This window comes from Megalobrama amblycephala, linkage group LG14 (assembly GCF_018812025.1).
Source record: "Megalobrama amblycephala isolate DHTTF-2021 linkage group LG14, ASM1881202v1, whole genome shotgun sequence".
Classification (NCBI taxonomy): Eukaryota; Metazoa; Chordata; class Actinopteri; order Cypriniformes; family Xenocyprididae; genus Megalobrama; species Megalobrama amblycephala.
Window position 1 is genome coordinate 23,994,413 of NC_063057.1, and position 17,762 is coordinate 24,012,174.

General features: G+C 37.1%; 1 protein-coding gene across 1 annotated transcript in view; it reads right to left on the reverse strand.

Moving 5' to 3' along the window:
• Window positions 1-4,881: 4,881 nt before the first annotated feature.
• The window catches only part of LOC125244585 (tripartite motif-containing protein 16-like), a 112,366-nt gene continuing 99,485 nt past the window's right edge, over window positions 4,882-17,762 (reverse strand). The window contains exons 5-6 of the mRNA XM_048154684.1: window positions 16,335-16,382; window positions 4,882-5,654 (exon numbers count right to left, since the gene is read on the reverse strand). Coding sequence (XP_048010641.1) covers window positions 5,128-5,654; window positions 16,335-16,382 — 575 coding nt within the window. The 3' untranslated portion in view covers window positions 4,882-5,127. The remainder of the gene's footprint in view (window positions 5,655-16,334; window positions 16,383-17,762) is intronic.

Consider the following 17,762-nt stretch of genomic DNA (forward strand, 5'->3'; position numbering starts at 1 on the left):
AATTCACTTATTGTGTTTATATTGTATTGCAAAACACGCTGCTATTGAGTTGGGATATGGGTAAGGTTAAGGACAGGTTTGGTGGTATGGGTAGGTTTAAGTGTAGGTTAAGGTGTAAGAGAAGGGTCAACAGTGTAATTACAAAATTACATAAATTAATTACAGATGTAATACATGCAGGTAATTACAAAGTATAAATATGTATGTACACAAGAAGTGCATTGTTTTCACATGAATTGCAGTCAACACACTAATTTTGTTCTTTCTGACTTACATTTATTGTTGTTCATCATTTTTCCTGGCACCTGATGGTATGTATTACCTTATTTTGCACTGTCTCTCTATGTTGAGTCCATTTGAATGTTGCACTGCAGTAATTAACTGCATCTAGCTGAAAAAGCTGCATCCACAGGCAGCATATAGAGACAGGAAGGCAACAAGGCATGTCCGAATCCATCACTTGTCCATGTCACATCCTGTATTCCATACAGTCTCAATGTGTTTCATTTAGAATTAAGCTGTTCTTTAGTAAAGAGATTTGTATGTGAAAAATGTGAAAATTTAGTGGTGAAAAATGTTAATATCCCACAATCCTGTGCATTTTGTGACAGTTGAGCTAAAAAATAAGATTAAAGGTGGCATCTGAAAGTTGTGATTGGTGGTCAGTTTGTGAGTAAATGTATGTCTTTTGATGTAATTTCTAGTGCAAATTAATATTGTAGTGATTAAATATTCACTTATTTATCAAAGCTCTCTGTTTTCTTGCAGATCATTGAATTGCCTCAGAAGTCTGTCTGAAATCAGTTTCGTGAGGTAACTTGCACAAATGCTGCCTGCAATGTCATTGCCTGATAGGGCAGTAAGGCAACAAGTCAGCTGCTTAAGCTTTCAGACGCCGCCTGTATCTCTGCATTCAGTAAATGAAAATTCAGTAAATTTGCAAAGAATCTTCATGCTGCTGCTTCAAAAGTTTCTGACACAGAAGATAATGGGGGGGGGGGGGGTTATATAATTTTTTTTACATTTTTGTGAATACAATACACAAAGCACACACACACACATCTTCATTAATCTAATTTTGACTGTTAAAGTTTTTTTAATTTGACACAATTAAAAATTTCACTACACCTGCTCAAAAGCATTTTTTTAATTCATGATTAATATTGCATTGCATAATGTGTGCGCTTATACAAACTGACAACCACATGTGAATCGCATTCATATATTTAATATGGACTAAATTTTTTTGTTTGCAATTTCAAGTAGGCTATATTTACATACAACTAACCTGACAATCGAGTTGTTTATACAGGTTTTGTAATGAAAACTAGTCAAAAATTAAGAAACCCTTAGAAAACAGTAAACCTTGAGTTTACATGTGATTCATTTAAAATATTTAATTTATTATTCCAATATCCAAATATGATACTAAATTCCACAGAAAAAAGGGTTTCTATTTGTAGCGTGCTGTCTTTGAATTTCGCTGAATTAAGGTTAGCCAATACAAACATTTATAGAAAACAGTTGACAATGAATAGAAAGGACCAATAAGAGCAAAACGCATCGAGTATTCAAGAATATCAAGAAGTTAGTCATATAACGAGGGGTTGTGATAACTAAAGCGTTGGTCATTTACCGAATCTTAAAAACAAGGATGGATAATTCAAAATGTTTTCTGACAAAAAAATAACACAAACAAGAACAAATTTTAAACCAATCACGGTTTTTAAACCAATCTTCCCTCTCTCTGTGCTCGCACGCCTTTGTGTTTATGAGAGAGAGCTCGTGCAGCACTGAGGTACTTTTAAATGCATAAGTAACTAATGTGCTAGTTCTCATACAAAATAAGTAGGCTATGTAACATAATTAGGCACTTTAGTTAGTATTAACACAATAATGCAACACATGAAGGCTACGTTTCTCAACACTGAGAATAAATAAATAAAAGCCTGTTTCTCCAGACTTGCGCTTGTCAGGACATTTTCATAATCACTAAGCCATATAGCGATTTCAATTTTATTTAGATTTGTTGTTCAACATTACTTGATCATGTTATACCCGTTAACCTTAAGGAGTTAGAAGTACCGTGACTATTGTACTGTCCTCGCTTGAGATTTCAGTCACTGTCAGATGGCGGGAGTGGAAGGAGGATCGAGTGGGATTTTGTGTTGCTGTCGATTTGCAGCCTCTTTTTATTGATAGGCCGTACGCATTTGTCAATCATCCCCACTTGCTATTTGGGGAAATGAACCCAGCGCTATGATTGGTCAAACCCTTTTGCTGGATTTGAGTTCTACGCGTGCACAAGGACTCACTGGGTTTTTGCGTAGTATAAAGTGACAAATTGTACCAGCATACTTTGAGGTCAAAATGCGTACCCGCTACGCAAAATGCGTACATGTTGGCAGGTCTGCATTATAGGTGAAGACTCAGAGCTGTTATCTTGGGAAAATTGGGTGCCAATAATTGTGGCCAACGTGAACTAGAGAAAAACATTTATTTCACAATGAGCTTTTTCCCCCATTTTCAATGGTTTTATATAAATGAATTAGAATTTTGTGTACATTAGAATTTTGTGATTTTTTATTTTTTTTTAATGACAGATCAAAAGGATAAACAATGCAGATTTATTTTCACAGCCGCCTTTGCTCATATTTACTAAGGGTGCCAATATTAGTGGAGGGCACTGTATCTGACCAGCACAAATACAACAAGTGTGTTTATTCCAGACTGCTTCACATCAGAATCACATAAAACACTGAAACTGTGATAGTCCTCTGATCTCCTATTCATGAAGACAAACATGCCACATTCTGTGAAACCCACAATCAGAAGATTAAACTACAGTAACAAAGAAATAAGTAACATAAAATATACAAAAGTAAATGACATAAATTAATAATAATAAAATGATGAAATGATAAAGTGTGTAAATCACATGACAAATAGATACATGACTGATGATGATAAATGATTATACTGAATATAAAAACAAAGAAAATAAAGCACAACACAGATGTATGGTTGAAGTTTCACACACAGGTTTGAGATCCTCAGATCCTTCATTTACTCAGGCATTGATCTTCAAATTGTGCGATTGATTCATGAAAGTCTTGGATTTGCTGGTATCATCCAGAAATGTTTGCAGTGAGTCTCAGTGTGTCTCGGTCTTCTTCAGTCTCATATTTCCTCTCTCTTCTTGGTTAGTTTCCTTGCCTGTTTTTTTCTGGGTTTCTCTTGCTCTTCACCTTGTTTCTCTCACTCATTCTTAAACCTTCTCTGACTTTTATTATGGAGTTTATTGGTATTGATCTCATCGTTTACTCAACCAATACGGCTCTAGTGCTCGACCGGAAGAACCTGAACATGTTTTTTCAGTGACAGAAGTTCAGCTGTAGTATTAATGTAATGAAGAGACTCTATAACATCTCACTGTTACTGTCATGATCACCTGTATGTCTCTCTCTTAATGGACTCCTTACCAATAAGGTTCATTCTCATATGTTACGCAGCACATTTGAGCTTCCGGAAGAGGTTTGTTCTGGTGTGTTATTCAGGTTAGGTTGAGTTTCTGCTTTTGTTCGCTGATCAATGTTTACATGCGAGTAAAAGCTTAAATTAAATGTGTTCATCATAAGAAGTGATCGATTCTCTTCAGAAAATTTGAAATAAACCACTCGATTCATATGGATTAGTTTTCCGATCTCTTTATGAAGTGTTTGAAGCATCAAAGTGATAGTTACAAATGCAGTTTATGTTAGGAAATCTGACAGCATTCTGTCATCAAAAAGATCTTCATTTGTATTCTGAAGAAGAATGAAAGTCTTAAGGGTTTGGAACGACATGAGGGTGAGTAATTAATGACAGAATTTTAATTTTGGGGTGAACTAACAATCATCTTATGTTCATTGTCTTGTGTTAATTTTTCCTGCTGGTGTTTATCCCTGATGTTTATTAAAGGTGCCCTAGATTCAAAAATTGAATTTACCTCAGCATAGTTGAATAACAAGAGTTCAGTACATGGAAATGACATACAGTGAGTCTCAAACTCCATTGTTTCCTCCTTCTTATATAAATCTCATTTGTTTAAAAGACCTCAGAAGAACAGGCGATTCTCAACATAACACCGACTGTTACGTAACAGTCGGGGTGTACACCCCAATATTTGCATATGCCAGCCCATGTTCCCAACATTTTAAAAGGCATTAGACAAGGGCAGCCAGTTAACGTCTGGATCTGTGCACAGGTGAATCAACAGACTAGGTAAGCAAGCAAGAACAATAGAGAAAAATGGCAGATGGAGCAATAATAACTGACATGATCCATAATAACATGATATTTTTAGTGATATTTGTAAATTGTCTTTCTAAATGTTTCGTTTTACATTAACATGTTGATAATGTACTGTTAAATGTGGTTAAAGTTTCTTACTGTATTCACGGAGACAAGAGCCGTCACTATTTTCATTTTTAAACACTTGCAGTCTGTATAATTCATAAACACAACTTCATTCTTTATAAATCTCTCCAACAGTGTAGCATTAGCCGTTAGCCACGGAGGACAGCCTCAAATTCACTCAGAATAAAACGTTAACATCCAAATAAATACTTTACTCACATAATTCGAAGCATGCATACAGCATGCATGACGAACACTTTGTAAAGATCCATTTTGAGGGTTATATTACCTGTTTGAACTTTTTTTTATGTTGTTTAAGGCAAGCGCGAGCTCTTGGGGCGTGGAGCACCAGATTTAAAGGGCCACACACCCTGAATCAGCTCATTTCTAATTATGCCCCAAAATAGGCAGTTAAAATAAAGAATTTAAAAAAAATCTATGGGGTATTTTGAGCTGAAACTTCACAGACACATTCAGGGGACACCTTAGACTTATATTACATCTTTTTAAAAAAAAAAAAAAGTTCTAGGGCACCTTTAATTAAATTCAGTATTGATTCATTCTGTTGTAAAAATCAATAGTTATTAATTAAATAAAAGTTTTCATCGTCTTTATATGTCAAGCCTCTTATACTGGATTATCTTATCAAGCCAGCGTGTGACAGTCACTGATTTATCATGCAGCTCAAAGTATTATGGTTAAAAACTCTCGTCAGTCTATTCTGATTCATCAACACAGTTTCACTGATGATACTTTATAAACCCTAAATCCAGGATAGAGCGGTTGAGTGAATGTGGTCTGGACTGTGTGGATGAGGATCATTGTGTCTCCAGAGACGCTGTAGAAGGACAGAGTTCCTGCACTGTGATCCACATACACTCCTATTCTACTGATGATGGACTCTACAGGGAGTTTAGTCTTTCTGTGATTGTGTCTGAATGAGTAACTGTCAGGAGAGCAGTACAAACTCCAGGACTGATCATTACGTCCAAACAAACACTCTTCACCCTTTCCCTTCCTGCTGATGCTCTTATATGACACTGATATAGACACATTTTTCCCCTTCCACTCAATCTCCCAGTAACAGCGTCGATCACACACTCTCTCTCTACACAACACCTGATGATAATAATCAAATCTGTCTGGATGATCAGGATACGACTGATGTCTGGGAGTTGATTTAATCAGACTGTTCCTCTCAGACAGACGGAGGCGTTTATGTGCTGTGTTCAGATCCAGAGTGAGCTGATGGGAATCTGATGGAGAGAAAACACATCACAATCAGGAATTATGAATCTGTCCTATCTTTTAATGTACACCATAAAAATGATTTTTTTCTGAATTTTAAATTCACTTCATCATCACTTCATCAAACATCATGTGTGTCGCTTCTCTCAATGAGCAATAACTGTACTCATACCAGTACTGAGACTATAGTCTCTTCTTACTTCCTTATTCTGTATGTTACAAACAATTGTTTGTTACAAAGTTAAAATGCTAATAATTTTAATGACGGGATATGTTAAATGCTACAGTGTTGTTTTATGTCAGCCTATCATTCCAAATGTCACTGAGCTGTCATGGCAATGAGAGCAAAAACTCGCGTTTCAAATTTCAGTAGCATGCAGGTCCTCACTTTGCGGATTTCTTTGATCGTTTTCGAATTTCATTTCAGCAATTACTTTCATTGAGGACTCTCCAGGCCTATCATCTAAGACATGGCTGCAATCTCCATCACCATTCTGGCATCATCATGACATTAGCCATTTCATCTCAATTATACGTATTTTCATCGTTTTATGCACTTTGATCTCGATTGGGTGTAGAGTTGTACTCTTTTGCTCTTTAACTCTTTTTTACATACATCAGTGTCAAATTTATCATAAGTAGAGCTGTTCAGTGCAGTCGCACATTTGTTTGAGACAGAATGCTTGTGCAACGCAAGCACTTGTCATGCTTGTTCGCATTACACAAGTTACCGTTTACGATGATATTTCGTTTTAGAAAAACACAAAGCAGAGAATGGTGTAGCATATTCGCCTCCATCATTTGCAAGGCTCTGGAAAACCCCAAACATGTTTAAGCAACATACACCCAGATCATTACAACGTAATCATAGGCTGCATGATAAACTGGAATAGCGAATTGGCTCAGTGAAATCGCTATGTTCTAAGTAAATATGCTAAGTATATCTCAGCATATTTTTGAAGAATAGCACTGACATCAATGCATCAGTCTGTTAATTTGCATTAAATGCTGCTTGATTCATCTTTGTGAGCACCGTGAGTTTGTCACTTATAACATGCAATTGAAAGTAACACGACCCTACCATCTTTTCAAGCTTTGAAATGTTTCCGGGCCTGTTGTCCATCAGAAGAGATATATAACTACATTCTTTTGTCAAACTAGCATCTAATCTTGATATAACTTCTGCGATCTGACATGGCTTTGTATCATTATGAGGCGGAAACAATATTATGTGCACATCTTTTTTCAAAAGCGTGTTTAACTGTTTAGAAGCAGATCTCCTAGAATTGGTAAATGCCTCACTTCTCTCTGGGACTTTTCTAAAATCCCTGAAAACTGCAGTTGTTAAGCCCCTCCTGAAAAAGAGCAATCTGGATAACACCATATTGAGCAACTACAGACCAATCTCAAATCTTCCTTTCATAGGCAAGATCATTGAAAAAGTTGTTTTTAATCAGCTGAACAAATTCTTAAGCTTGAATGGATACTTTGACAACTTTCAATCTGGTTTCTGACTGCATCACAGCACAGAGACAGCACTCATAAAGATAATAAATGATATTCACCTAAACACAGATACAGGTAAATTATCAGTGCTGGTTCTACTCGACCTCAGTGCTGCGTTTGACACTGTCGATCACAACATTCTTCTTGACATGCTGGAAAACTGGGTTGGGCTTTCTGGGATGGTCCTTAAATGGTTCAGGTCATAGTTAGAAGGGAGAGGTTATTATGTGAGTATCGGTGACCATAAGTCTGTGAGTGGACATCCATGACATGCGGAGTCCCTCAAGGTTCAATACTTGCACCCCTCCTGTTCAACCTATATATGCTGCCACTGAGCCAAATAATGAGAAAGAACCAAATTGCCCATCACAGCTATGCAGATGACACCCAGATTTACCTAGCCCTATCACCTAATGACTACAGCCCCATTGACTCCCTGTGCCAATGCATTGATGAAATTAAAAACTGGATGTGCCTAAACTTCCTTCGGTTAAACAAAGACAAAACTGAAGTCATTGCGTTTGGAAACAAAGATGAAGTTCTCAAAGTGAACACGTACCTTCACTCTAGGGGTCAAACAACTAAAAATCAAGTCAGGAATCTTGGCGTGATTTTGGAGTCAGAGCTGAGTTTCAGTAGTTATGTAAAGACAATAACTAAATCAGCAAATTATCATCTCAAAAATATTGCAAGAATTAGATGCTTTGTCTCTAGTTGTCATGATCACCGTCAGTTCCTGTCAGTTCCTGGACTACATATTCCATAATCCTCCCTGCCAATCACCTGCACTCACTCCATCAATCACTAACACTAATCACCACACCCAGCTGCCATGCATTACCCAGACTATATAAGCCAGTCACACACACTCACACTTTGCGAAGTCTTGATTCACCCTGTGATATTTCTGAGTGTTTATATCCTGTCTGCCTGCTGTTACCGTTCCTGCCTGTTACCTGTTTATGATCCTCTGCTGCCTACCCCTGACCTGTGCTTTGTATACCGACCTGTGAGTGATATCTGCCTGTCCTGATCTTTGCCTGTATCCTGACTACGTCTCTGCCTGTCCCTTGCTGTTCCTGTTTGTTCCTGTCTTGACCCTGCCTGTACGACCACGCTCACTTTTAATAAAAGCTTTGCATTTGGATCCCTGCCTGAGTCCAGCTGCGTTACACCAGTCAAGACTTGAAACTTGTTCATGCTTTCATCACCAGCAGGGTGGATTATTGTAATGGACTCCTCACTGGCTTTCCCAAAAAGACCATAAGACAGCTGCAGCTCGTACAAAACGCTGCTGCCAGGATTCTGAGCAGAACCAGAAAATATGAACACATCACACCTGTCCTCAGGTCCTTGCACTGGCTTCCAGCTGCTACTTGTTTATAAATCACTCAATGGCCTAGGACCTCAATACATTGCAGATATGCTCATAGAATATAAACCTAACAGATCACTCAGATCATCAGGATCAAGTCATTTAGAAATACCAAGGGTTCACTCAAAGCAAGGAGAGTCTGCTTTTAGCTGTTACGCCAGCTGCGACTGGAACCAGCTTCCAGAAGAGATCAGATGTGCTCCAGCAGTAGCCACATTCAAATCCAGACTCAAAACACAATTTTTATCTATGCATTTGCTGATTGAGCACTGTGCTATGTCCGAACAGTTTGCATTTTTTATTTTATATGTATTATCTTTTTATTTTTTTATTTGAATTCTTTTCCTGTTTTTATTTCATTTTTAATGTATTTTATATCTTTTATGTATCATCATGCTATTCCTGTCTTTTAATGCATCTTAAATATTGCTGTCTGGTTGAAAGAGCTGGGAGAATTAGGAAGAAAGCATTTGTGATTAGGTTAAAATTTGGTAAATTTGGACAAACCATGGGGAAATTAGAGCTGTGGTGCATGGTTAAGATATCTCTGGATTACAGTCAGGATACTTTCCAAAGGGGGAAATTTCCAAAGGGGAAATTTGAACTGCGTTGCATAGATAAGATATCTCCGGAAGGGGGATTAGGGCTGTGTGGCGCAGTTTGAGGTGTCTTGGCAAAAGGGGATATTGAAACGTTGTTTATCAGTTCAAGGTGCCTTAACAGGTAGAGCTAGACAGCGGTCCTGACGTGTGAGGAAGATCCAGTTAGATCAGCTCTGATGGCTAGATCCGTTTAGATCCACTCTGACGGACAACAACAACAACAACAAAAAACTCCCTGAAACTTCCTAGCTCTTCCATCCAGATAACAAAATTATCTGTTTTTACTGTTATTTCTATTTCTTATGTTCTATTTTTATTCTTCCTCTTTATGTAAAGCACTTTGAATTGCCATTGTGTATGAAATGTGCTATACAAATAAAATTGCCTTGCCTTGCTTTGCCTTATTCTTGTAAAAAAAATACCTGTTATGTCTGGAGGAGCGCAAATAGACAATTTATATTAGCCTAGTAATCGTGTGCTTTCTGTGTTCATATTTTCTCAGTTAATATATCTCTATCTGCATTTTATTGTGCTACAGCGTTACTTGTACCAGATTTTCTAAGCGTGTGTGGAAAGGGACCGTCTATTTCTACAGCTTCAGATTATTCCCAACAAGACACAATAGATGCACAAGTATGTATCAAATCTGACAGCAGCACTAATTTATGGATGTAAAACTTCCTGCTTCAAATGCAATCATTAACTTATTTCTAATTTAATTTATTTTGTTACTGTTGTGTTGGGTCAGAAATCAACAAGGGATTGTGTCAAAAATGTTACCAAAATTAATACAAATGCCCACAAAATTCAAGATATGATTGCAAAAAAGTACTTGTATAAGATCTTGATATTTATATTATAACAAATAATATAATTAAGCAATATCACTAGAAAGAGAGCTGTTTTCTCAGATATGAGCACAATTGCAAACATGATATTGATTTTTTACAAATGTTCAATAAACAAAAATTTATTTTTAAAACATTAATCTCAACATTATTTATGCATCTGTACCAATTCAGATGCAACTTCTGTTCCACCTCTGCAGTGTTAACATGAATTATGTTGTTAACAGCTCAATATAGTGTCGTCTTATTCTAAATCGAGCGCAGCGTTAGTTCAGTCAGGTCATGTAGGCATAGTGCTGCGACCAGCTGACGCGGTCAGCTGTCAAATCGCTTCAGTCACTATCATTCCCCTATTAGACACGGGACATACATATACGTGGCATTGCTGCTCGGTAAGTATGCTCAAACTGCTCGCAACCCTCCCTCCCTCCCCATTATAAGCATGAGCATATTACTGTGCACCTTCTGGTTGTCGTCTTCTTTTGTTTTAGATCACTAAGGCTTTCAAGTCCTGGCTGGCATGGCCCTCACTGCTGAGTGACACTCATCCTCATTACCAAGCTACAGTATAGACATCCCACTGCCATATCTACACGATTACCATGTTCGCTTTTAAAGACATTACTAAGTGTCTTAATTGTCTATGTATTTTCAAGCTGATGGTTCCGGGGGGTTAATGTTAAAGCTCTTGTATGTTCAATTAATTTTGGAGCAAGAATCCCCATAAGGAACCATACCGCCAAAGATAATTGTGTTCAATAAACTCAAGTAACTTGCCAAAGTGGTCCTGTCTGAACTGTAATTATTGATTAAAAATAAGGCATTTCTCAGGCAGTAAATGTGGATCTTTCAGATGAATTTGAGGAGTGCTAGTCTGATCTTGGTCTTGACTCTGTCTCGATTCGGTCTCGACTTGTCTTGGTCTTGTCTTGGTCTCAACCCCCCAAAGTCTTGATCTTGTCTTGGTCTTGACTTGGTCTCAGTTTAGATGGTCTTGACTACAACACTATGGATTACGATTAGATATATTGGGCTATTGTTCCTGCAGTCTGCCATTTTGGAATATAAAGAAATAACTTTTCCATACAACTGAACATGATTCATTGTAGCTCACTACTATCTGTTTACACTTTGTGGAATAAATACCATGTAAACGTTCACCTGCCCTCTAAGTCTTTGGGCCCTATCATACACTCGGCGCAATGCAGCACCAGGTGCGACTCAAGTGTTTTTTGCTAGTTTCAGCCTGATTCAGAAAGCAGGCCGTGCTGGTCTGAAAATGAGGTGTGTTCAGGCGCATTATTTTAAAAACATTATATTAGTAATGCGTCCAATCTTTTGACTGGTATTGTAATTTAAAACATAATAGGCCTATACAAAATTTTCTTTACATGATGTGCAATAATACGTGCATGCATGAGATCACAAAAATCATGTTTTTTGTCAAGAGTGGACATTATATTAACGTATTCCTGTTATCAGCATGATCACAGAGGGTTTTTTCACATAGCCTACCTAACTGAAAGGGCGGGTCATTATTTGGGTCTTTGTCTTCTCAGGTGTGAATCACAGCATTATTCATGAAGATTCACACCTCCATGCATACTGTTTCTTGACAAAAAAGTGTCTTACAAAATTTAAATCAATATATTGTTTTATATGAACGAGTAGGCAGGATCATTTTTACATCATTTTGAAGTCTACAACCTCCAATACACAGAAGTCTTGTGAACACATATTTTGTATTTATTTTGTGGCCTTATTTCAGTGACTTTTTTGTTTTTTGTTTTTTTCAATAACCACGCATAAACATTATTCCTTCAAAAATACAAACACGTACATACATGTTCCTCACATATTATGGTAGCCTAGTTCCTGCTGAATACAGTGTGATGACACTTTTTCCATTAATATGTTTATAAACAACTGAAAAATGCACAAATGTCAGGGCATGTCAAAACTTCTCCAGGGCCCCAAAAATCCTCAGACCCCAGAGGGTTAAATCATTATTTCAAGTAGATTAAAGTGGAGTCTGATGTTACCGCAAATCTGTGTTCAGGATAGATCATACACAAAGCTTATGAATGATTGGAGCATGGGGCACATCATTTGAGACCTTCTGATTTCTGACTATCACTGCCTTAGCAAGTTTAAGTTTTCATGGCCATAAAAAATTACACTTTTTGTTATGAGCAAGCAGAGTGTGGCCTACTAAAAGGTAAATAGTTCACCCTGCGTCCTCTGTCTAGGATCAGAACTGACGAGTTTGTGTCCGTGAGACTACGTTCCGGGTGGCGTAAGTTCTATGTGCGACATCGGGCCCCTAATGAACGAATAATTAAAAGTATGGGATACCCAGAATAATCAAATATCTAAATGAATACATAAACAATAGTTATTATTAATTTCTAATTAAAAACACAATCTAAATATAATAATGATTTTAAATTGGAGTCAGATGCCAACTGCAAATGCATAATGGAATGAGATTAAAGGTGACATTGAATGGAAAATTTAATTTAACTTGGCATAGTTGAATAACAAGAGTTCAGTACATGGAAATGACATACAGTGAGTCTCAAACACCATTGTTTCCTCCTTCTTATGTAAATCTCATTTGTTTAGAAGACCTCCGAAGAACAGGCGAATCTCAACATAACACCGACTGTGACATAACTGTGGCATTAATATGTACGCCCCCAATAGTTGCATATGCCAGCCCATGATCAAGGCATTAGACAAGGGCAGACACTATTAATGTCTGGATCTGTGCACAGCTGAATCATCAGACTAGGTAAGCAAACAAGGACAACAGTGAAAAATGGCAGATGGAGCAATAATAACTGACATGATCCATGATTACATGATATTTTTAGTGATATTTGTAAATTGTCTTTCTAAATGTTTCGTTAGCATGTTGCTAATGTACTGTTAAATGTGGTTAAAGTTACCGTTTATTACTGTATTCACTGAGACAAGAGCCGTCGCTATTTTCATTATTAAACACTTGCAGTCTGTATAATGCATAAACACAACTTCATTCTTTATAAATCTCTCCAACAGTGTAGCATTAGCCGTTAGCCACGGAGCACAGCCTCAAACTCATTCAGAATCAAATGTAAACATCCAAATAAATACAATAGTCACATGATCCAATGCATGCATACAGGATGCATGACTAACATTTTGTAAAGATCCATTTGAGGGTTATATTAGCTGTGTGAACTTTGTAAATGCACTGTATTATAGTCGAGAGCTCGGGGGCAGGGAGCGCGAGATTTAATGGGGCCGCGCGCTTAATCGGTGCATATTTAATGATGCCCCAAAATAGGCAGTTAAAAAAATTAATTAAAAAAAATCTATGGTGTATTTTGAGCTGAAACTTCACAGACACATTCTGGGGACACCTTAGACTTATATTACATCTTGTAAAAACTGGTTCTAGGGCACCTTTAATGTTATGTTTTAAACATAATATTTTAAAGTCGGCATGAAATCAAAATTGACCCTATTTATTTTGTTAGTGCATATTACTAGTCTTGTAGTAAACAATTAATCCATGCAAGTTAATACACAGAAAATTGTTTGTCAAAATTCTGAAAAGTTACTTCCGGTCTGGAATGGCATTCCTTCTCTGATGGCGTCAGTTTGACGGCTTGGGTTGAAAACGCTTAAACCACTCCCCTCCAACCGTTAGTCTGCTATGAGCGAGAGATGGAGAGGAGGAGCGCTAAAGAAAAACCTTGCCCTCTATTCAATATTCCGTTTCACTTGGAAATATGTCACAACACTGGAGAAAACTCGTTTGCAACTTCCGGTTCACAGGGACTTTAAATACAGAAATATGAAATAAAATTACAAGATGAAACGAATATGAAATATCACCAGTAGGTGGCAGCAAGTCACTGTGTTAATGAATGAGGCATTTTATTCAATTGATTGACTCGAAATGCTGATTACTATGCTAATACTCAGTGTTAATGAAATAAACTCAGTGTATTGCTCAAAACAACAGTCAGGACTGCTGCTCTGTACTTCACTACAATGTAATCTAACATTCTCTCTGAGCTGTTCAGTGCTCTCGCACAGTTTTGACACACAGATTTCAAAAGTTGGTCAGCTAAATAAAACCGGTGGTGTGTCAAATAGGTAGGCTGGGGTAGTTGTGACAGCAGATGTAATGTAAATTAATAATTAATATGATAAAATAATTTCATGACACACAAATTTATGTGTATGCAGAAAAAATTGTCGAGCCATTCATTAGTCTGGTTGTTTGATGAGAAAGATGAAATTTCCTTGCAGTGGACGAGTTAAGAATCCGCACAACTGTAGCAGATGACTACTATTATTCTGTTGCGCGGAACTGAGAAAGAACTGATGACAGCATCGCTTGATCTTCACTGTACATTATCTCCGCGCTGTCCCTTAACTGTTTTAATGCATTTTATATCATTATTTAAATTCTTATTTGTATTTGTATTTGTAAAGCACTTTGAATTACCTTTGTGTATGAAATGTGCAATATAAATAACCTTGCCTTGCCTTGCCTAAATAAAACAGCGGTGTGCCAAATAGGTAGGCTAGGGGTAGTTGTGAGAGCAGATGCCACGTAAATTAATATTTAATACAATAAATTAGTATTTCACGACACTGAATTTATGTGTACACAGAAGAAAGCTCTGTCTAGGCTCTGCTCTAGTATGGGTTGTGTCGAGCCATTTATTAGTCTGGCTGTTTGATGAGAAAGAGATTAAATGTAGTTGTAATAATCCGAACAAATGTATCAGAGACTATTGCGTGGAGCTGAATAAGAACTGATGACAGCACGGCTTGATCTTTTGTTGAGCAATCAGCGGAAAGGGGCGTTTTATTCCCACACATGTAGAGATCGAATATTCAAGTTGTTTATCCATTTTGGTTTTATTGTTTTTCCATGTGGCGGATTAGAATAAAGTGTGATGAAAACAAAAATAAAAATATTTAAAAAAAACGACACAAGATTTGTTTATGTATGTTCATGGGTCGAATATTGTAAGGCTCCAGCTTGTCATGACTCTCCCAACCTCTAGTTGGTGCTGACTTGTAATGACTCTCCCAACCACTAGCTGGAACTGACACCTAATGCCGTGTAATGACTCTCCCAGCCACTTGGTGGCCCCAGCTTCAGTAGAACACATTGTACTGCTACTCATTAGGACTTGATTTCTCCCACCTGTGGGTCATTATCTTGTTTGTGTTTGCCTATTTAAGCATGCCTTTTTTTTTTTTCAGTTGTGTTCAGTCTTGAGCCTACTATTCCTGTGTTATGCTTGCCATGAAAGCTAAGCCTGTTGAGTTTTTGATTTGCCTTTACTCATCTTTTGTTTCTTGTATTTTTCTGTGGAAGCACGGCTTCCCTTTTGTTGTACTATTGTACTTGGACTCCTAAGTAAAACACTTTTTGTTCAGTCATCTAAGCATACATGTTATTCTTCTGCCCTTGGGTCCATCTGTTATTTGTTATCTACCATAGCTCAGTGGTAAAGAGGCAGTTCAGTTGACTAGAAGACCAGAGTTCAATTCCAGCCTCAGTCACCCATCACAAATATGTAATAAATGAACAGATTCTTTATTTTTCCATTTCAAAGTACACGCACTTAGAAGGCATTTACTGTACATTCAGTTTACCATTAATTATGGGCTTATTTCTGCTTATTTATCCTTCAAATGTTTGATAAGTTTTAAATAATGCTAATAAGCCCTTAATATATCTTCAGTTCATTATTAACTATGGCTGTGTTAATGCTTAACTACTGCACAATTATGGACCCTTAATTTTTACTCAGCGTTAGGGCTGCATGATTAATTGCACGAGATTGTCATGCATGTCTCATCAGTAAAGCCGGTTCTGTGATTAGCGGTAAATGTCCATCACCTGCTTTCAAATGGAGCGGCACTTAATATACAGAGCCGTAGTTCGCGGACAAGCTACGCAATATCGTGTTCATAATCGCAGATGAATCGCTTTCGATTACGAATGCGATATTGCGTAGCTTGTCCGCGAACTACGGCTCTGTATATTAAGTGCCGCTCCATTTGAAAGCAGGTGATGGACATTTACCGCTAATCACAGAACCGGCTTTACTGACGAGACACGCATGACAAAAGAATGCGATTAATCGTGCAGCCCTACTCAGCGTTATAATTTTTTCAGTGTATCTGAACTCTATATATCAGCAGTGTCTCAGTACAGTTTACCAGATATCATGTGCTAATTCAACTATAAAAACTCATAGTCATATTTTCTTTCTCCTTCTACAGGAAGAACATGAACACACTCCGTGAGTTTTTCTGCTTGTTTTCTTAGTGACTTACATTGTAGGAAGTAGTTCCTGGTCCTGGGAACAATGTTGGTGAAAGTGCCTGTGGAAATCAATAGACAAGAAGAGTTTGATTTATCATGTCAAGAGAAAATTATCCCTGCATCCGTTCCTAAGACATTTCTAACATGATGATCTACATGACATGAGATGATGGAGGATCATTTCTGAGAGCAGATGAATCTCCAGGACTTTACCTCTGTCAGAGATCTTCTTGAAGTCCTCTTTGCAGAAATCCTCCAGTTTGTCTCTCAGCTGAAGGACAGATCCTCTCAAGACATCAAAAGAGGAGAGAGAACTGAAGGGATCGTCATTTAGGTCTGTAGATTCAGGAGGTGCTGAGAGAGACTTGAAACTCTACAGAAAACAGAAATCAAAGCTCATCACCTCCACACTTCAGCCAATAACCTGCACTACTGTCAGATTTGAGCAGCTCTTGTTGATCTTTAGTAACTCTCCTCAATCCAGCACTTCTCATATTCATTGAATGACATTAGAGCTACAAATTCTAGCATTTGCCATTTACATTATATGTGAACTTTCTTGGAAGTCATTTGGATGATAAAGCATCTGCCAATACACTGATGCTCCAGAAGGAAACACGATGCATTAAGAGCCGGGGGGTGAAAAACTTTGAACAGGATGAAGATGTCCAAATTTTTCTTATTTTGTTTAAATATCTTTTTCTTTTTTTCATTTAGTACTGCCCTTTGGAAGCAACAGAAGATACAAATTAAGAACAATTTACCTTGATCTTCAAATTCAAAAAGTTTTCACCCCCCGTCTCTTAATGCACCGTGTTTCCTTCTGGAGCATCAGTGTTTGAACCTTTTTTAATAGTTATGTTTGAATCCCTCAGTTGTCCTCAGTGTGAAAAGATGGATCTCAAAATCATACAGTCACTGTTGGAAAGGGTTCAAATATGCAGAAGATGCTGGAAAAGGTGCTGGCAGTTTAACTGATCAGGACAAACACACAGTATTAAGAATCAAGGGTACATGAACTTTTGAACTGGTCATTTTTATAAATTCAGTTATTTTCTTGTCTTGTGAACTATATGAAAACATCTTTTATGTAAAATATCTTATTCAGGACAGTACTTAATAAAAGATAACATGCATTTTGTATGATCCCTCTTATTTTGTTAAAATTATTCACATTTTCACAAATTCTGCAAGAGGATCTCAAACTTTCAAGCAGTACCGTATACTGTATATATATATATATATATATATATATATATATATATATATATATATATATATATATATATATATATATATATATATATAATTTTCCATTTGATCTCATCTCTTTACCCAATTACCATTATGTATTATCTAATAGATTACTTAATAAATAAATACATTTACGTGCGGAAAGACGTGTTCGGCACATGCGCACTATATGCTGTAGTGCGGTC